The 21,987-nt window shown below is 39.3% G+C and overlaps 2 protein-coding genes across 3 annotated transcripts; one reads left to right on the top strand and one right to left on the bottom strand.

Moving 5' to 3' along the window:
* Nucleotides 1–945: 945 nt before the first annotated feature.
* Nucleotides 946–11,689, top strand: LOC105050364 (26S proteasome regulatory subunit 4 homolog A). 2 transcript variants are annotated; one of them, XM_010930340.3, is made up of 7 exons: nucleotides 946–1,533; nucleotides 3,899–4,144; nucleotides 4,633–4,802; nucleotides 4,912–5,128; nucleotides 5,325–5,465; nucleotides 10,321–10,421; nucleotides 11,437–11,689. In XM_010930340.3, the coding sequence occupies exons 1-6, from the start codon at nucleotides 1,054–1,056 to the stop codon at nucleotides 10,402–10,404; spliced, it is 1,338 nt and encodes a 445-aa protein (XP_010928642.1). In that variant the 5' UTR covers nucleotides 946–1,053; the 3' UTR covers nucleotides 10,405–10,421; nucleotides 11,437–11,689. The 2 variants fall into 2 exon arrangements, with proteins under 2 accessions (XP_010928642.1, XP_010928641.1); XM_010930339.4 differs by having other exon boundaries at nucleotides 947–1,533; nucleotides 10,321–10,431.
* Nucleotides 11,690–15,033: 3,344 nt separating this feature from the next.
* LOC105050365 (F-box protein AFR-like) lies at nucleotides 15,034–16,403 on the bottom strand. The gene has a single exon (XM_010930342.4). It carries the CDS (start codon nucleotides 16,312–16,314, stop codon nucleotides 15,178–15,180), a length of 1,137 nt encoding a protein of 378 aa, XP_010928644.1. The 5' UTR covers nucleotides 16,315–16,403; the 3' UTR covers nucleotides 15,034–15,177.
* Between the last annotated feature and the right edge of the window lie 5,584 nt (nucleotides 16,404–21,987).

The following is a 21,987-nucleotide window of genomic DNA, read 5'->3' as shown; positions in this document are numbered from 1 at the left end:
GATCTCAACTAATTAAACATTGAGATCGGTTTAGGCAAAACTTAAAAACTGCTATTTTCTGATGAAAAATACTATAGAACTATTGTGTCCGATATGAATATAAATAGATTGGATTGGATTATATCTAAATCTAACTGCAATCCGAAATATTTTGGGCTTGAAAACTTGACTCCAAAACTGAACCAAATGTTCTATTAGTCCAATTCAATTCAATCCGAAAAATTCGGATTGAATTAGACTGAATTTTTAAATTTTTACATACATTAGACTATAATTTGGATTATAATTCAAAAATAAATTATATGAACTCGAAACATATACTATTTATACGAACTCTACAATATTACCTTATATCTAATAACTAGTATTATAATCGTAATAAATAAGAAATAAAAAATTTACATTTCAATACTAAGGGTCTCAACAAGTCATAATGGCATCATGTTAAAAACATAAATTTTAGATTTAAAAAAAACTATATTATCAAAATATAATAAATTTCATAATATTTTAAAAAAATTAAATTTGAAATGCACAAATACACATACGTATGTATGTATGCAAAATGTAAAAATCCAAATTAGAAGAGTGAATTGGATTTGGTTTGGACCTATAATTTAGATTTTAGATTGAATTTAAATTTTGTATTACAAAATTCAAATTCAAAATCTAAAATTTTTAAAAATTAATTTTAAATTTAAAATCAAAATCTAAAAATTGGATTCAGTCTTTTATTTTAATTTGGATCAGTTTGGATTTTGAATTTTCTCCGATCCACTTGCACTTTTGATGTTTGATTAAGATCCATTATGGTGTATTCTTATCCGGGTTTGGGCTTTTCTAATCCGATCCGAATCTGACCCGTAAATCTGACCCGTTTTTAAGCCGCTGTTCGTAATCTATTTCTCCGTCTCTTCCTCTATATAAAACCTCTTATCTTGCTTCCTTACCTTTCTATTTTCCCCCAAAGCAAGCAGGCGGAGCGAGAAATCTCATTTGCCTCTTCTCCACCCGACCTCAAGAAGAAATCCCAGAAAACCCTAAGCGGCAGCCATGGGGCAGGGCACGCCCGGTGGGATGAACAAGCAAGGCCTCCCCGGCGACCGGAAGCACGACGGCGACAAGAAGGACAAGAAGTTCGAGCCGGCCGCGCCACCATCCCGCGTCGGCCGGAAGCAGCGCAAGCAGAAGGGACCCGAGGCCGCTGCCCGCCTCCCTACCGTCACCCCGCTTACCAAGTGCCGCCTTCGACTTCTCAAGCTCGAGCGCATCAAGGACTACCTCCTCATGGAGGAGGAGTTCGTCACCAACCAGGAGCGCCTCCGCCCCCACGAGGACAAGAACGAGGAGGACCGCTCCAAGGTCGACGACCTCCGCGGATCCCCCATGAGCGTCGGCAACCTCGAGGAGCTTATTGACGAGAACCATGCAATTGTCTCTTCCTCGGTTGGGCCTGAGTACTACGTCAGCATCCTCTCCTTCGTCGACAAGGACCAGCTCGAGCCCGGATGCGCGATCCTTATGCACAACAAGGTATGAGTTTTTCTTTTTTCTTTTTGATTGTGACATGTTTATTCTCTGATTGCCGATGTAGGGTTTGTCGATTGGGGAAGATCCCTTTTTAACGATCAATTTCATTGATTTTGTTTGTGGATAGATGAAGTGTTTAATTGCTGATCTAGGGTTTCGGATTTAGATAGCTCTTTTGGGATTTAGGGGAGGAAGATGGTGGTTTGGTTTGTTAGGGTTTTTCTTTGACTCATATGCAAGCAGTCTAGGTTTTTGGCTTGGTTTATTGGAATCTAAGGTGCACTGTGCTTTTGAGATGTATCTGATGTTATGTTTGCTGAAGAGATGGAGATAGTTCAGTACGAGGAAAGCAGAGAGGATACAATTTGGTTGATATGTCTTCAATTTCTCTTATATCTTTGCTTCTTTATTGTCGTGTTAAATGTTATGATTCTGCATCATTGGATTCGGAAAGACATGCTTTGATGTTGAAGTTGGACTTTCTAGGCTTAGAGCAAGTTATGGTAGCCAATTTGCTTTCTGTTTTTGGGTAAATAGGCCATTGTTGTCATTATCATCCAAACTTCTTCTCATGAAATTTGTCATGGAACACAACTCTATGTAGGATTGATTTGAATTTTCGACCAATTTTAAACATGACATTACGCCTCTAAAGGTTGGTGCCTGTAGAGAAAAATACCTTATGAATCACATAGGGAGAAAATCACTGTACATAGAAAGAATCTAGACGAAGAGGGCATAGAGAACTATCTTTGTCATCGAGGGAGAAGGTCTGCCATACTGAATCATGCTACCTAGTACTCGGCATACTGGACCGTACTGGTAGCAAACCAGTACTTGATATGAGGGGTGTACCAAGGAGCACCAATACCACGAACCAACTTGTACCTACACTGTACTAGTATGGTACCGGAATGTGCCAAGACCAAATGAATGAACAAACCATGGGCAAATTTTGGTCGGAGACATGCTAACAAAAACATTTCTTGTGTTCCATTAACACAGACAAAAGTAATTTTCTTGCATAAAAGAACTCTTACCTACATTCACATGTTGCAATGCTTCACTTACCTCCTTGTAAGAATATTTCTTGGATAAGCTGGAGTTTCTTCTAATTTTGTCCGCTGTGAATTTTAGGAGACATGAAGACACAGAAAGATTAGTCTATTACTTTTAAAGGAATCATACATACAGAATAATGTTATGTGATTTAATTTTTGTAACCTTGCAAAAAAGCCTCAGCATTGTATAACCACACTATATACATTTAGAAACTAATTGTTTTTGTTATGAGATTTGGAAAATAGAATATTATTAAAGTCCTACTTATGTGCACAGTATGAAGTCTTGAGCCAAATCCTTGCCTTGAATATCTTATATATGTTGTCTTTGGTGTTAGCAGAAATATTAGTGCTAATAGTTGCTAGTGAAGCAGCTTTTAGATATTCAACTTATATCATTGTAAAACTAGCAGGGAATGATGGTAGACGTTGTTCAATAAGTTCCACATGATTATAAACAGCAACTGAATGACAATATAACAGTATGAAATTTAGAAACATCCATCCTATATAAAATTATCCATGGACCTGTAGGTTTTTCAATTCTGGATGAAGATGGAATTTGTACAGGAATCTACTGTTGATTGATGTGCAAGTCATCAATCATTTTGGGTGGTAGCAGGGCATATCCATCTTTTTTAAAACTTCCATCTTAGAAACTTCTTTAAAATTTAAATACTGCAAGTAGCAAATCTACTGATGCACCATACACTGGATACCCTTAGCCTTCAAAGAAGACTGTATCAGAAATCTGAAGGCAATCAGAAATGCTTAACTGGGGGGTTGCACATGAGGCCAAAATTTGATTGAGTCTGAAAATTGTTTAGAGAACTGGAGTGCTATACAAGGTCAGTATGTTGAGCTATCCACTAATTGTGAGATGCTAAGGAGTTGTAGGAACAAAAGGATGGCAAATATCATGGAGGTCGCATATTTTGGAGAATCACTACTTTCAGAGATTCGGATGCTTACAATTATCTGTACAACTTGAATGTCTCATTAGTGCCATCCTTTTTGTAGCATGCCCAACCATCCAAATCTTCATGATTTCTGATGCATTGTTCATGTTTAGAAGATTGTCAGGTTCCTATGCCTCCTTGAGCATTAGCATCTAATGTCAGAAGTAGTTGAGCGCATGCATGTCATTTTTTTCATTTTTTTTTTGTGTGGCATTCGATCCATCTACTGTTCCACATTATTGAAATTGTTATTTTTTCGAACTTTTTAAATGCTACTGAGTTTTTGCAATGTACTTTCTTTGTTGATTTATTACAATTTTTATTCATTTTCTTATAAGGTTTTTGCAGGTCCTCTCTGTTGTTGGGCTTCTGCAAGATGAAGTTGATCCTATGGTTTCTGTGATGAAAGTTGAAAAAGCTCCTTTGGAGTCTTATGCTGATATTGGTGGTTTAGACGCCCAGATTCAAGAAATCAAAGAAGCAGTTGAACTTCCTCTGACCCATCCTGAGCTGTATGAAGACATTGGGATTAAGCCTCCCAAGGGAGTTATACTCTATGGGGAGCCAGGAACAGGAAAAACTTTGCTTGCCAAGGCCAGTAATCGCTTTCCTGTGCAATTTTCTTTTCATTATTCTTTAGCTAGGAGGCTTTAACACATTTATCTCTCTCAAACCACGTGATGTTTTATTATTAGGAGTGCTGCTGGACTGAAATGCTTTGAATAATGTTCATGCAATGTTTTTTTTTTTTTTTGGGTACTCGAACTAAAATGATCTCTTTGAAGATTGCTATGCCTTTGCTACTTAAATGTTTCCAAAGGGGCAAATGAATGTTATTAGGAATGCTGTTGTTCTCCAAAAATGCTTTGACTAAAATTCATTTGATGAAAACTTTCCTGGTACTTGAACTATAATAATATCTTTTGAAGAGTTTGCAAAATTATGTTTTGCTATGCCTGTGCAGATGAACATTTATGTTGTGTCAAAGTCATTTTTTTCCTTCTCTTGTAACTGGATGTTTCTGCATTCTGCAATGCTTAGTGTGTCTGTTCTAAATTATGTTTTGAGCATGATTTTTTCAGGCTGTCGCTAATTCAACATCAGCAACTTTTTTGCGTGTTGTTGGAAGTGAGTTGATTCAGAAATACTTGGGTGATGGCCCAAAACTAGTAAGAGAACTCTTCAGAGTGGCAGATGAACTTTCACCTTCGATTGTCTTCATTGATGAAATTGATGCCGTTGGCACTAAGAGGTAATTGAATGAAATTACTGTTACAGATGCATGTACAATTATGTTTATTATCTTGTGATAACCAATGCTAGCCATTATTGCTGTGTTTTTTTTTTTTTTTTTTCTGTAGATATGATGCTCATTCAGGAGGAGAGCGTGAAATACAAAGAACCATGTTAGAATTGCTGAACCAATTAGATGGTTTCGACTCGAGGGGAGATGTCAAGGTTATTCTTGCAACAAACCGTATTGAAAGTCTTGATCCGGCCTTGCTTCGGCCTGGCCGGATTGATAGGAAGATTGAATTCCCTCTGCCAGATATCAAAACAAGGCGACGCATCTTTCAGGTAAAGTTCATGTTTGGTCAGATAATTTAGGGATTTATGCTAAGTGATCATGTTAAAGCATATTTAATAGCTGCCACATAGATCCTTCCTCATTTGTATCACAATGTTAATTATCATGAGTTGCTCCTGCAAGCTTGCTTTATTCCCTCTTCTTTTTAAGTACCTGTTGAATTCAAACTGTGTTTGCTTTACGTAGATACATACATCCAGAATGACGTTGGCGGATGATGTCAATCTGGAGGAGTTTGTTATGACAAAGGATGAGTTTTCTGGAGCTGATATCAAGGCAATCTGTACGGAAGCTGGCTTGCTTGCTTTAAGAGAGCGCAGAATGAAGGTAAAATTTATATCGTCAACATGAAAATAGTAGATTCTCTCTCTCTCTCTCTCTCTCTCTCTCTCTCTATATATATATATATATATATATTTTTTTTTTTTTTTTTTTTTTTTTTCACATGCTGTAGCTGTTCAAATTATTATGTATTATCAAGTTGTCCCTACCGTGAAGAGGTTTACAGATAAAATTGTACATACAATCATGCACATAAACACAAACACAAATACAAACACACAAACATACACTTGCACAAACATATAATGATGTCATCATCATAATCTACGTCTTGAAAGATGCTGTATAACTTAGCGAGGAAATTTTATTGGTTAGAAATCATTGATGCTACTCTTTATAAGCATGACCTGGCTTGTGTTATTGAAGGGCAGTGCAGGCCCATCTTCAGCACGAGGCATCGAATTGTAATGGCCTGCCCCAAATTCTTTGAGAATGTTTCAGACTTGGTTGCCTAAATTCAAATCCAAAGGTCCAACCGGAACCTAGCATGATTTGAAAGGATAAGGCCCAGAAGCCTGGTTACCATGGAAATAGAGATCAGTGAAATGCAAGTGATTTTATGGTGGGGACCTCATAGGCCTCACATATGTTTCTTTCGCTTGTTTCACCTCCTGCACTTCGATGTGCCTCTTCAAATATGAGACGACGGTGGTAATGGCTGAATCTCTCTTACTAGCTTCTCTCAATTGGTCCATGGCAAAGGAGGCAATGATGATTTTGGGGCATGTGCAGAAGATAAGATGGGATGAGGAGAGTGTTTGATGTAGCATTGTAGAATGTTAAAAGCTACGTGAAGAATAAGATCTGATTTAACATCCAGTGGAGAAGAATATAATAGATTGACAGAAAGAATGAGAAGACAGAGAAGGGAAAAGAAAGGCCCGGCGGTCAGCATCTTCACTCCTATAAAATCTGTTTACCAATTTTAAGACTTCATTAACACTAAAATTTCCAAACTACCCTAGAAGTGCCTGGATACTGTTCATGGGTAATGTAGCATTAAGAGTATGTCAACGATACTGCTACAGTACTATGCCTCAACAAGCCCCCAAATGAGGCATGAGATCTTTTAGTCTCATCCCTTTAATCAATGAAACCCATGTATAACTTCAAGCATCCTAAATCATTGAAACAAAGCAACATAATAGAGGCTGAATCTAAATCTATTAGCTATCCCAATGATGTGCACTCCTACAGTGCATCAGTGTGAGAGCAATGTTGGCTGAATTTCCTAAGAAAGCATCTATGGTAAGGTTTGTTGTACTAGTATCAGAGCCCAAACCAGTTGATCGATGGTATGGTTTGATACATTCATGCTGTTTTGTACCATGGGCTCCAACTGACATAGAGAGGGTGGAAGGAGAATGGGAGAGAGAGTGAGAGGGGGGGTGGGAAGGAGAGGACGAGGGAGAGGGAGAGAGGGTCTCCGAAGGCTGTCGAAGGGCAGTCGAGATTGCTGCACATGGTGGAAGTACGAGGAGGGTAGAGGGAGGGAGGGAGGGAAGGAGAAAGAGGGTGAGGAGGCCTTCGGAGGGCCAACAAGGCTGCCTCACCACCTGCTAAGGCCGATGAAGGCCAGAAGAGGGGCTCAACCCTCTTCTCAATGGATACAATGAAGTCGGCAACACCGATAAATCGCGGAAAAAAGAATATTGAAATAAGGGCTGAAGCCTCTGTTTAGAGTCTTCACCCTCTTGCCTTCACTGGCCTCAGTGGCGGCAAGGCAGCCTCGTTGAGCCTCTGGCAGCTCCTCTCCCTCTCCTTCCCTCTCTCCACCCTCTGGTTTCTAGCATTTGCATCGAGCTTGGCGGCTTATAGAGGCCCTCTCTTCCTCTCTTTCCTTCTCTTTCTTCTCCTCTTCATTGGTATCTCGTTTTGAACACCAAAACCATTCTGGTTGGCCATCGATACGGTTCGGCATGCACAACTGGGCGGTTCAGCGAACCATGATTTCTAGTTTGATCCTTCGTTGAAAGTAGGTTTTGGGGCTCGGCAAATTGCTAAGAAGACAAGACATGATGTTCGGGAGAGGGGGGGTGGCGGGTGTTAATATGGGTGGTTGGAAGGGTGGAGGTGGAGGCTGAGGAAAATGGAAGTGCTTTGTCTTTGATAGGTTCTTTATATTGTTATACTATTAATTGGAGGAATCATCACGAATTCAACTTGTACAAATCACAGTTTGGTATAGATATAAAGGAACATTGCCTACACTGTTTAGAACATTTATGGGGCATTATGTTTTTGAGAAAAGTGTCCAAGAATGGTGAGAACAGCTGAGAACCTGAAAGACATGTATGTTTGAATGGATTGATGAAATTATTCATTGTGATGGAGGGAGAGATTATTGAAGTTGTTTGTAGTGATGGGGGACCTAGCCTGTGTGCATTAGGAGAGCCAATATGACCACAACAAAGCCATGTCCTCCTTGTCCAGTGTTTTGGATTTGTTTAATTTTTAGGCAATGTAGCCATTCAATTTTCATCAAAATTAGGCATCAATTGGTGATACATCTGGGGATGAAAATTTTAGTGATGAATTGATTGCATTATTGTGTCATGGTGAACTAAATCCTGGAGCATCAGATTTTATTTTATTTTATTTTATTGACAGTATTCAGTGGATAAGAGAGTGAATGGTTGATGAATTTTTGTTAAAATTTCCATCAGTTTCACGTGTCATCAAAAGTCTGTGTTTAAGAGTCCAGCTCTTCATTGGCTTATCTGTTGGCAGTTCAGGAAATTTTTAAATTTCATTGATATCATGTATGAATTAGTTATGTTTTTATTGCATGAATTACTGATTCTTCATTGGGTCATCATTATTTGGTAGTTACTGCCCAGTTTTAATCAGTATTGTGCATGAATTAGTGATGCTTTTAGCAAGGAGACTGAAGAACTGTTATTTGCTTTTAGGGAATTGAATCCTCGATTATGAGATCGCATTCTTTATTTGAGTTCAATATGATGATGGGTCCATCATGATGACTTTTATGTTTCTCACCAGGCTCAAGGGGTCATCAATGTTTGGTAGCTAGCGTCCAATTTTTCACACTTGATTAATTGGCACATACTGTAGGCCATTGCCTTTCTCTTAATTCTGCATGAATTGGTGCAATGCATTATAACGGAAAAATGCAAAAATTCTTTGCACTAAACTGGATCAGAAGATGGGATTGATTACCAGATAAGGTCAAGGAATATGAGGGTGGGTGTTTTAGGGATGTCTTCCACGTTTCCCATCAGGTGCAAGGATTGTCAAAATTTGGTAGTCGAGGTGCTTGTTATGAAGTCAATAGTTATTTTAAGGGTGGGTGTTTCAGGGATCCTTTCGTATTGGTTATCAGGTTGTCAAACTTTGGTGGTTAACCTGATTGTTTTGAGGTAGTCAAAAATCATGCTGTTTAATGGAATAAAGAGGAGCACTGGGTACAATGGAGTATTCAAGAAATAGCTTTTTGTCTATCATATTTAACTTCTGGTATTCACCTTCAAATGTAAAATACAGGTGAGTCGTATTCCTGTTTTTGATGAACTTCTAAAATTTCAAGGGACATTTCAACCTTAGAAGACTCTAAATTGGTCATTGTGGCTTTTGGTTTTAATGCTATTTTGATGGTGTCATTAAAACCCCACTGTGACGGTACAAAAGAAAAGTGCAACTCAAAATGGTTAAAATATTTCTTCCCAACTTTCTGATTACGATAGAGATCAAACAACTTGACGGATATAACTTGAGTACTCTTAGCAACTTTGCTGAATACTTTTCTCTTTTATTGTCCACAAACAAATTAGGCTAATGGAACCAGATTTATACCAAAACATACTTTATTCAATAGAACTCCACATGGTGCTCTAAGAAATTAAAGAATTCTCCTCTCTGTTCTCATTATCACAATTAAGTTAGGGTATTGGAACCAGAAATGTTTTCAGAGATGTGCCTTTCCATGAAATTATGTTTTGCGTAGCATGACCAATCAGAACAATTTGGAATCATTTGAATTGGAGTGGACCTAGAATATCTGTGTTTTTCATTGGTCATTGGTCATTGGTCTGACTGATTCTAACCTTGATTTCATTAAGAGTCAAGGTGCAAATAATGGCTAAAAAACATCTTAATGGTTGCTTTTTTGGTTTAGGGCCATTGCTTTTTTGCTATATAGAAAATCGTGGTGTTTAAATTATTTACTCCTTATCTTTTAATAATTATTGTCGCTTAAAAGAGAACAACGATGCCTATATAGCTTTTTGATCATTCATTAGATAAGACAATACATTTTTTTTTTTTAATAAGGGCATCCTGCAAGGTCTAGGGAGGGTCAAATATACATAACTTTTTCTTTACAGGCGGAGAGATCGTTTCTATGTTTCAAACCCATGACACACTAATCAAGATGGAACAACCTTACCATGGCCCGAAGGCCCACCCTCTATAATACATTTAAAAAAAAAAAATCAAATTTCTATATGAGATTAAAGTAATAAATTTTATTCTCTAAACAGAGTGGTTCAAAATGTTCTATAAAAAAAAGTAGCTTGAGCAAATAATATCTTGCACTATTCTGGCTTAAAATGGCCATTATAATGTCCATCATTTTAAGCCACCAAATGTTGACAACAGGCAAAAAAGGGAGTAGTCAAGTGGTTGATTGGTCAAATAATGGCTATTGTTTCCATTATAAAGATACACAATTGTTCTGGAGGTGATTGTTATATTGGGATTTTTGTGTTATTGAAATCTTGTTGATAGCCTACTGCCCTTCATTTCTTGGATGTACTTGGATGACCAGATGGTTTTGATGAATATAACAATTGCCTGGTATTTTTATTTCTTCTTGTTTCAGGTAACTCATGCTGATTTCAAGAAGGCCAAGGAGAAGGTCATGTTTAAGAAGAAGGAAGGGGTGCCCGAGGGACTCTACATGTGAGAACGACCTTGTCCACGGTATTCACAGGTCAAACTTCCCCTTTTTTTCTGTTAAAAAAAAAAAAAAATGTTCTTTGCCTGCGAAGGCATTATGAATTTTTGTCTCGCATTGCATGTTTGCACACTTTTGACCATGTTATTGACACATGGGTTACAAAAACCACTTTAGCTCCAGTTGTATGAAAAAAGATGCATTTTTTTACAATGCAAAAATCCAAAAGGTCGTATATCAGCATTTTTTGCTGGTCTAAGTACTAATAAATTAGTAATGGTTGGGTTAAGTCTCGTTAATTAGGATCTTTCCCCTCTTGAAGCAAAGGCTTGTTTTTTTTTTCCCCCCTCTTGACTGTATTAATCACATCAGGTGATGGGTTAGCGCCTTGTTTATTTGTTAATATGTTTCCCTAACAATGTGGTTAGAAAGAAGGAAATCTTGATAGAATTCAATTATATGGATGCTAAGAAAGTCAGTAGCTATGGCTTCTCAGCAAGGAAGGGCTTGTTAAAATAGCAGTGGCTTGAGAACTGGAGATAATTGGATGACCTAAAGTATTCAGATTGGTATGGTGTAGAGGGCAATAGAGCTTGTTATGAGAGTACACGACCCTGCCTAGGAAAGAATGGGTGTCTGTGATGAATCTTGCACATATGTATGTTAGAATTTTGTTATCTGCAAGTGTATCTTTATAACAATCACCTCCAGGGCAACAATCACCTCCTGGGGCCTTGACCACAGGGCTACAGTGTCATGGCATTAACAGAGGCATTTTTTTGTTGTTTCATTGCAAACCAGCCATATTCTTAATCATTGTCAAAGAAGTCTCACGGAGTCTGAAGATTTACTTGTCCTATCATTATCAAATTATCAAGGGCTTTCTAACCATGTACTCAACTGATTTAATCATTGCTACTTGCTGCTTCCAACCACCGCCACCCGCCGCACACCCCACCGCCCCCGCCTCCGTTCTCTGTATTTTCTTTCTGAGGATGCCACACTTCTTTTTCCCCTTACTTCAATTGTTTCTTGGTTCAGGTAATCACTGCTCGGACTTGGAAACTTGGAGAGGCTAGTTCTGAGGATGGTGTTGGATGAACTCATATGCGCTTGAACTGTTGTGCCACTACCATTTGAGCTGGAAAGTTACCGTTATATTTTGAGTTGCTTTTTATTTATGTTGGACGATACTGATGGGATATGGAATGTGTATCCAAAACTCCGTGTTTGCATACATGGATCTTTCGAAATTGTGACATGATAAAAGTTGTCAAAAGCACCATTAGCTATAGTCGTTTGAAGCGTGCAAAGTGGAAAGTTGTGCTTGCATTCGCCCCTAAATTGATTGTCAAATTGGATAAAGAATGCGTTTGCTCGCTTTTTCTACTTCCCAAAATCAAATTATGCAATTAATTTCCATGGCAGTCCCTTTCGGTTAGCGTCTGGTCCCCGCCTTTGTGCCCACCGTTCATGAAGCTGCTGAAGAAGGCAAAGGCCCCGTGCCTACAGCCGGTATGTGTGGTCGACATCAAGGATGTGTGGTGGAGGAAATGCTTACGTGTGAATGAGATGGGGCTGATTCTACATCCACTGGGCATTGCGTCCCGTGATCATAGGTGCCCTTGAAACAAGCTGGCGTTGTGGCACCATGAAGGGGTGGAAAAGATGAACAAGATGGATGGTGGCCTGATTGGATCTACTTGTTTGAATTCAAAATTTGTAGTAGTTTTCAAAAGCGTTGCTGCTCAAGTCCTGCGCATCGGCTTGACCTTTCGATGTTTCAGGAATTGTTTTGTATCTGATATATGTTGATCTTAGTAGATGCCATAAGTGGATATCCGCTGATGGTACGAGTCTTTTCGCTTTGGTCCCTGCCAAGTCATTCTCCATGAGCACTGGAACTCTAAGCCTACGACAAAGCTTCGGTGGTCAGAAATGAGTAAGCCTACGACAGCTGCGCTTCCCCCCCCCCCACCGATAGAATCCGGGGTAAATTCAGGGTCTCTTTCACGGCGTGGGGTCTCGCTGGTGCATGTCTCTCTCATTCGGCGGATGAGTTTGCGGCCTACACGATTCAACATTCTACGCTTCTTTTTCTTTGTCGTTTCGTGATTTTTTTTTGACTGAAAATGGAGGAAATAAATGCTTTCCCCATATTTTATTAATAAAATAAAAGCTGTAGTTTATGTAGATTCAACATTCTACGCTTCTTTTCTTTTTATTTTTCATTGTCGTTTCGTGATTTTTTTTTACTGAAAATGGAGGAAATAAATGCTTTCCCCATATTTTATTAATAAAAAGCTGTAGTTTATGTACATATTGTATATTAAAGTATTATCACAAAGTAAAGGACTTTGTCGTTTCGTGATTACCGTATGGGCTGTCCCCATCTATTATTAACATTTTCTTTTTAAAGAATAGTTAAGCCGTCGTACTTAAATTTCCATGCGGTAACTGCTAAGTTACTAATTGAGTCTGCATTTTCTATTAACTCATGAAACCGGTCTTTCTACGAAAAGGAGATTTCCTCCCTTTTTTTCCCAAAAAAAAAAAGGGCGGACGATATCCTTATTGTTTTCAAGGTTACTTCAGTTTGATATTTTAGAGCTTAACCTTCAAAGAATTGTTTCTTTTTCAAATCAGTAGAAATTAGATCCTTGTGAGGTAAAACATGGATTTTAGATCGTTTGTAGTTGAGGTGGTATTATCCATAACTGAATATCTATCTACTTGTATTTGGGTCGTCCTGTCCGATTAGACTGATTTCTTTTTGCGTGGGTTCGGATGGGCTTCTCAATAATTAAGTTGAATTCGGTTTGATCGAATGCTGACTCAGCCATAAATGGATGAGTTTGGTTTTAGCATCCAAACAGAAGATGTACTCCATTCATGAGCCATCCCTTCCAGAACCTAACTTGGTTGTTTTTAGCTTATGAGAGAGATAGAGAGAGAGAGAGAGAGAGGAGAAAGATGGTCCTTGGGATTTAGTGCATGTCATTGATTATTCAACTAGTTTTAACCTTAATTAGTTCACAACAATCATATATTATAAATTTCTAATTTCTACTTTTTTTTTTGTGATTATAATGATATATTTATATTTTCATTAATTGTTTATCATCTTTGCATATCATGTTTTCCTTTATTTTTAGTTATATATGATTAATGGGCAAAATTTTAAATAATATGGTGGCATATGATTTCATGTAAAATAAATAGATTGGATATAGGTTTGGTTAGCTAACCTGATTATAAATGGGTGTGGTATAAGTTGAAAATTTTTTTTATCCAAATCTTGTTTGACCTAACTCAAATCCGATCTAAATCATTGCCATCTCTAATTAAAAATTTTTTAGAATCCTCCTTTTAACCCTCCGCTAACCCCCTGTATGGGAAGGGAAAGCAATCATTTGGCAAGATAAAATAGGGTAAGAGAATTTATCTAGTTTTTTTTGTATTGTTTTGTTGAAAGTAGGACTTGGAATAGATGTGATACATCGCACCCTTGAATTGAATATGTATAAATATTTGCTGAAGCTTAAAAATGGAAAGAAAGAAGAAGCAATATCTCTTTGTCATATCGCCTTCGAGCAATTTTTTTTTTTTTTTTTTTTTTTTTTTTCAACTTCCTTGTGCTTGCCTATATGCTGACCACTTGTGTCCAGCATCTGGTTGCGGCATGTCCCAAAAAAAGAAAAAAAAAAAAAAGGTGGCTTTGGGACACACAAACATATAATACGACACACAGATTCTCTCCTCGGACCTTCATCTCCCTAAAAATGAAGAAGACAAAAAATGAGGAGATTTAGATCTAATTCAACGACATACGCCAGCAGGCTTGATGTGAAATTAGCAACAACTGATCCATCCTCCAAAGCTTTCCAACATCTCTCTTTCTATTTGTACCGTAAACTTCAAATTTAAAAACGAAAATAAAGTCTATTCAATTTTCCTCCAACTTCTTCCACAATCGCGTCATTCTTTTCACGTCCCACCACCACTCCACCGCCCGCTATCAAGTAGACGGGCTCACCTGCATGCCCACGGACACTTGCATTACTTAATTCTCTTTTTTAAATAAAAAAAATTCCTACCACAACAAAAACATCTTGCTTTTTATCCACTCATTATGTGAGAAATTAACAAACCACTCAAGCATATATTATTATAGGTTCAGGTATGGTGCCCTTTTAATATTCTTTATTCGTAATGCTTTTTAATCTCAGCCGCCTATTTTGGAAGGGCAAAAGGTGGTGCCGATGGTTTCTAGTTACCGATCACATCAGCCGGTTTATGACGTTGGACAGCTGGTGGATCTGCGATGGAGGAGTAGCACGGGGGACAAGTGGGCGGCGGCGGCACTGCAGTCGAGTAATAGTGTCACGGCCGGAGAAAGTGCGATGGGTGGTGCCCGTCGCGGTTGGGGGTAGCGCGGCGGCGGGGTTTAAACGTGCCGCCGTAGCCGGAGGCGGCGAGTCCAAAGCTGACGTTGTTGGTTTCCGTGCTTATTTTGGGAGTGGGATGGAGCCCGTACTCTCCCTGCGTTGCCTAACCCGCTCGGGTGTCTCGGCGGTGGCAGGCGATCCGCTCCTATGGATGGGATTAAAAAAATATATTCGTACAGAAAACATAGAGTACACCAGAACTGCTCTATTATTATATTTGAAATCAGAGTGGGAAAAGGGTATAAAAAAAGGAAAAAGAAAAACGCAAACAAACTTTCCGTCTTACAAATTCCGGCCCATGAAACCCCGAAACCCGTTCCAACCCCAGAGAGCTCTAAGCGTACAGCACCTGGGAGTAACAAGGCACCAGATCAGCGAACGCCGGCGGCCCCTTCACCACCTCCCACTCCACCTTCAGCCTCTCTTTCTCCCCCTCCTTCGCTTCCGCCGCCTCCGCCATCACCGTCCCAACCCCAACCTCCAGCCCCCTCCCCACCACGTAGATTTCCCCATCCGCCCCGCCCACGGCGTACGGCCGCTTCAGCGCCGGTGGCACCCCGCCGCCCTCCACCCCACGCCACGCGTCGCTCCCGGCGTCGTACGCCTTCACCCGGCCGTCCCCGTAGTCGGTGACGATGAGGAGGCGGTCCCCGACGACGGCGCTGGCCCCCGTCCACCCGTCCCGCATCCCTTCGCTCATCTCCTCCCACGCGTCCCGATCCACGTCGTAGACCCCCGCCCTCGGCGACGCGTAGAAGGGCCACCGCCACCCTTCCGTCACGTACATCCGCCGCCCCACCACCGCCGCGTCGTACCGCACCATCCCGTAGCGCATCCCCGCCGCCGGCAACCACCTGTCCGCTGCCGGGTCGTAGCAATCCACCGCCGAGATCCCCCCGTCGCCGCCCCCGGCCGCGAAGATCCGGCCACCGATCGCCCCCGCCGCGAAGAAGGACCGCGGGGTTGGCATCGGCGCCGCGGCGGACCACGAATTCGTGGCTGCGCGGTAGGTAACAAGGGTTCGGAGCGGGGTCTCGGTGTCCGACCGCATCCCCCCGAGGACGTAGATCTCGCCTCGGTGGGGTAGGGCGGCGCAGGCGAAGGCCAGAGGGCAGAAAGGGGCGGCGTCGCCGGTAGGGAGGGGCATGGGGGGGAGGACGAACCAGCGGCGGGTGCGGGGGTCCAGGGCTTGCCAGTGGAGGCGGAGGGAGGTCGGGTGGAAGGCGAAGACGAAGAGATAGGGGAGGGAGCGGGCGGCGGAGAGTTCCGCCTTTGCCCGGAGAAACGCGGGGCTCGAGAGTGCCCGATTCCAGGCGGAGGACACCGATCGGGCGAGGGCCTGGTAGGGGAACGGCAGGTGGAGGAGGCACTCCTCCGCCACCTCGTCCGGCAGCCCAGAGATCAGGGGCTCGATGTCCGCCGCCACCGCGGCCACCTCCTCCTCTTTCGTTGTTCCCGCGCTCGGCGTCATTGCGATCCTATCGATCGGTCACCCATGGGACCTTTGGCTTTATAGTGATTAGTGGATTCGAACGGAGGAGCTTGTCCCGTGGGACCCACCTAGCTAATAGCTCCACCCAGCACATGGCCTCCGCATTGCATGCACCAGTGATCATTCCACCATTATTCTAATAAAATAATAAAATTAAGCCATTGGTGCCCGTACAATTTACGTGCTATTTTCGTTACTAAATAATTATGTAACGAAATATTAACTTTGCAAACGGACCAACATTAACATAATTACTTAGCAAATGAGGTGCGGGTCCCATCAAAAGTTTTAAGCAATCTGTATAGCTGATATTAGAATAAAGTTTGTGCTTGGACTTCTTAGGTGACTGAAGCTTAATATCAGAAATCGAATGATGATTACCTGAGGGTATTGATGCAACTTGTGAATTAGTAAAGGGGCAATCATGATTAATAATCCAGAGTTAATATTGCATATCTGAAGTCTCTCTGTTGGGACTTCAGTGGTATGTACAGACGGTATATAGCTCGGTTGGAAGGTCTTCGAAGGATTGGAGCAACCTGGTAGACATCCAGGGGACATCTAGACAAGGGGTGGTGAGACATCAATTTCATTGAGGTAGATTGCCACAGGCCAATCATATTATCCATAAAGCTTGGGGCCACTAAGTGGTTTAGAGTATACTTGCAAGGAACAACCCAAGTATTTGGATTAGGAAGGCAAGTCTTGGAAACAACCAAAACGGATGGGGAAGGATATAACCGGATAACTTTTTAGAAGGCGATTTAGACTTCAGCAGATTCAAAGATTTGTTATGTTAATGATTGGTGTTACTTTTCCCACTGTTTTCCCAAGGCATAGGATAGTAAACTAAAGACATAGGGTAGTAAACTAAGGAAAAATGTTAGAGTGACCAATTGATTCTAAAAACCTATAATTATCCCGATATGGAAAGAATCCATAATGTGCATCAGATTTAACGCTCCCCGCGCATATGGCCGGACCATCCACGTGAAAGGGGAACAAGAATTAAAATGTCTACCATAACTAGCTATAATTAAATAAATAATCACTTTTTCTCCAGCTTTTCCAAAGAAAAGAGATGGTAAATCAAGGAGAAAATATGTAAAGTAACAAGTTGACCTTAGAAGTTCAAGTTAATTGGAAATGGCCAACAATACATATTAGACTTAACACCCTTCCTCACGGAGCTTCCAACCCATACACGTGAAAGAAGGACAACAATAGCTGAAATAAGATTATAAGTCGAGAAAATATTCATTGCAATGGTGATATCATATCAAATTTATCACAATCCAACGAGAGCATCTACATCTCATCGAATGCCGTATATTTTATCGATTTTCGTGAATGATGTTCCACACTAGCCATCAATTTTCAGTTTTTAATTAGGTTGTGACAAGTTTGACATAGTGTCACTGTTGCAACAAATATCTTCTTCTATAGCTCTGTAGCAAGGATAATTAAATGAAAAGAGATATAGTAAATTAAGAAAAATTGCTGAATAATCAATTGCTCTCAAAAACTTAAGCTCCGAAAAAAAAGGTCGATAATGTACATTATGTTATTATCAAAAAAATAATAATATATTTTATGCTTAACGTCTCATCTCATGTTCTTCTCGGATCAGGATAATTAGATAAAGAAATGGGATAGCAATTTCAGAGAAACTATTGTGTTACCGATTCATCATGAAAGGATAAACCAATAGAGAAAGGGTCAATTATATGTACCTCGCACGTGGAGGATAATAATGACCGAAATAAGTAAAGATTACAATTGGAGTAATTAAATAATATAAATGGGATAGCAAATTGAGGGAAAACTATGAGTAATCAGTTGATCTTAAAACCTTAAACTAATAGGAAAAGATTGGAAGTATACATCAAGCTTAATATCTTCTTTTATTTATGTGCTTCCAAACATGTGGAAGAACAATGATGATTACATAAGTCAAAACTGTAACCAGGGTGATTGAACAAAATAAAGAGATAATAAATTTTAAAAAAATTATTAAGTAACTAATTTATTTATTTATTTTTGGATAAAATAGAGTAGTTATATGAGTATAATCTGAATACAACCATAAAAGTTAGAAAAAAAAAAAGTATCCCAAAAAGATGCAAAACCACTACGTCCGTTCAAAGAGTTCTTCCTGAGTGCTCGACTACAAAATTAGCAACCTAGTTTACGGTATGATTCATCTTGTAATAAATATGTCTGATATCCACCGAAGTACAATCCCCACCAATCTATCATATAAGACTGAGTGTATAAAAATTATCCTCATCTGCTTCAGCATCCAATTCACCATAATGGCTGAGTCCCCCTCGATGATCAGATGATCAACCCCTGAAGTCCGTCTCACATACATAATGTCCATCCGGATCAGCCATAACTCAACTTTCAAGGTAGTAATATCTAAAAGATGGCCCAGCCTATTGTATGAACCTCGAATCTAGACTACAAATTACAAATCTTGCTCCATCTCTGCTGTCAATCATGATATCATCAAGATTGATCTTAAGAAAATAATCAATTTATTATCAAAAAATAAGCTGATAGAAAAAGAATCAACAATAATTTTCAGCCAAGCACCCTTCACATGGCCATAACTACAATAGTTAAATAAATAATTAGCATCGAAAGGATTTGAAGTCACAATCTCTAACAAAACAATAATGACTAAAATAAGTTAAAACTATAGCCGAGATAATTAAATAAATAATCAGCAAAGTGGGATTTAAAGTTCTCTATCAAATTAGAGCTCTGATACTATATTGAGTAATCAATTGATCCTAAAAACTTACAGTGAAAGAGGGTGAACAATATATATCAAGCTTGATGTAAACTTTCCACTACGTTCGGCTATTATGGGAGAGTCGATGCTGGATCAAAGAATGTTTCTTCTCTGCCTTGTCTCGTATTCAGATCCTCGTCTCTTCTTCACTAGGGTCAGGGTCCGTGGGAAGGAGAAAAAGGGTTGAGAGAGACTAAAATTAAGAATAATTGAGATGGACAGAGGAGGGGACCAAGCGATTGTTTTCACACTGTCTGTGTGCACTCAAGCTATACATGGTCCAGAAACAGAACACATCTACTAGCAAATTAATTTTCATCATGGTTGCCTGTCAGTTCCCACCATTTTGCTGGTATCTCTATTTATCTATTTATTTATTTATACTTGTAGTGTCTATGTTTACTGCTGTCTATCTTTTCAAGAAAATTACTATTTACACTGTATGCACCATATGACCGTATATGTAGGCAATAGTGACCGTTGATTTTTATGAGCACCATTCTTCAAATATGTATCTCAATGTATCATCGAAAAAAATCAGTAGCTATAATTGTCTGTGTCTGGCCATATGCATACAGTATAAGCAATACCTTACATCTTTTGGATTGGTTTGTAAGTTTTCCACCATTAACGATCAACAGCCAAGCGATGCAGACATTGTCTGCCTAACCAGGAAGGCGACATGTGAAGTTTTCGGTGATGGTCGCTGGCTGCATAACAGTCTGTGTACCACTGTTCTTGCATGCGAGATAGAGAATAGTGGAGAAAAAGATAAGGTCTAAGATTGACAGTCATTTAACACTCAAGTCCTGTGACTATATATTATATTTCTATTATGTGATTTCGTTGGGTTTTTTTTGAAAAAAAATCTCTAATCTTTGCATAAAACAAATATAACAGTGTATTAGTGTATACGGCACTAAATATACAATACTAGTTTATGAGGATTAATTATAAAATAACTAACATGCAAGAATCAATCTTAAAATGACGGTCAAAATAAAGAACCAGATTTCAAGCTTTCCAAAGAAAAATAGTTGGACTGCGGAGCATGTGACAACAATTTATATATGACATCACTTGTTTCAGTGCTCTGGTATCCGTCAGGGTTTAGCAGGCAGAGTCCCACATCCAAAAATCTATTTACTGTCTACTACTAAATGTTCGTTTAAAAATTTTACTATTCTCTTTTTTTGTTCAAGCGTTCCCGAACTTTATGGGAAAAAAAAAAAAAAATCTTAAATAGACCGGTACTGGATTGATGTAAAATTCCATTGGCTCGATTATGGTCTACCAAATCAAACTTGATTCCATCAATTGCATCAATAGAATAACCAGGCTTGGTCGAATCCTGGTGTTCCTTTTTCTTTCCTTTTTTTTTTTTTGTTTTTTCTTTTTGCCTTATCTTAGTTCTTGCACTCAAATGAGTTACATGGAAATCTCAATTGAAAGGTCCGAGGCTGATGTGCTGCATTGCTTTGGCACCAATTTTTCAATCTCTCTCTCAGATGGTTGTGCACCACTACCAGTGTCTAAAGAGCTGCGACATCTGTCTCGAAACTCTAAGCATTTGTTCCTCCATAGCTTTCCGACAAACTTTTATCCTTGCACTCAAAAACGAACCGAAATGCCGACCTTTTGAATGTTTGTAGTTTCCCTCTGTCATAGATTTTCGTGACGTCTCATCCGAGGCAAAGCTACACCCACTTTTACTTATAGATAATGTTTTGCTTCGAACTTTGGAGCCTTCCCTCCTTTGGAAATCCGTCAGGGACTCGAAGAACAAGAGAAAGACGGTGGCAACCTATGGGACTCGAGCTTGTGCTTCGCTCGCATGGAAGTGTTTGTCAGGGCTCGCGCTGCTCACCCACGACTCCTGATTCGAGTTTTCTCACCACCTCAGAAGCTTTCGGGGCTAAAAAGAGCAAAAGGAGCTGGCGTGCCGTTTGCCCATTTGGGTCACACACCCAACGATATATCGAAATAGCATATAAAATTTTATTATTATCGAAAAATTAATTTATAAAAAATCTGATTAAATTATTAAAAAAAAAATTATCAGCTTTCAGTCTTCCCTAATAATTACGGTCGTTGATTGAATTAATCAAGAAGGATAAATATCTATCAGTCAGGATACGCATTTTATAAACATCAAAATAACCCCTTTCATGTCTATTAAGGGCGGCAATCGGATCGGATCGATCATAAACAGATCAGATCAGATGCGGATCGGATCAAAAAATATCAAAACTGAACTCGACCTATTTATTAAATAAATCAGATTTTAAAATTTGAATCTGGTCTATTTAATAAATAGATCATCTGATCCGATTCGTTTAATCTGTTTATTAAACAGTTAACCTGTTTAACCGATCCAACTTAACTCGTTTAACCTATTTATCGTTTAATCTGTTTATTAGATGTATAACCTGTTTAACCGATCCGACCCAACCTATTTAACCTGTTTATTGCTGTATGCTATGATTTTCATTAGAAAAAATAAAGATTAAGATGAATTCAATATTCTGAGAATAACGAAGGGAAATGGGCAAAACATTAGAAAGCAGCTGCAAGCTAAAATGAGTACTATCATGATAGATAGAACTTGCTTTTTATGATACATAGAAAGTGACATAACAAACAATAATGCTAAAATATTAATCACACCATAGATCTGCCAAGGTATTAACTCTTTTCGACATCCTAGTTACTAAAGTATAGTATACATACATCTAATCTTCGCATATAAAGCAAGCCGATTGAATCTTCAAAGCATAATCATTGCATATACTGATAATCACAAAAAAATAAACATGAAAATTCAAAAACTCTAGATTAAGGATTAAGAAAAG

This window comes from Elaeis guineensis, chromosome 8, assembly GCF_000442705.2.
Source record: "Elaeis guineensis isolate ETL-2024a chromosome 8, EG11, whole genome shotgun sequence".
Lineage (NCBI taxonomy): Eukaryota > Viridiplantae > Streptophyta > Magnoliopsida > Arecales > Arecaceae > Elaeis > Elaeis guineensis.
Note: the sequence above shows the minus strand (reverse complement) of the source record. Positions and strands in the feature narration are given on the sequence as shown.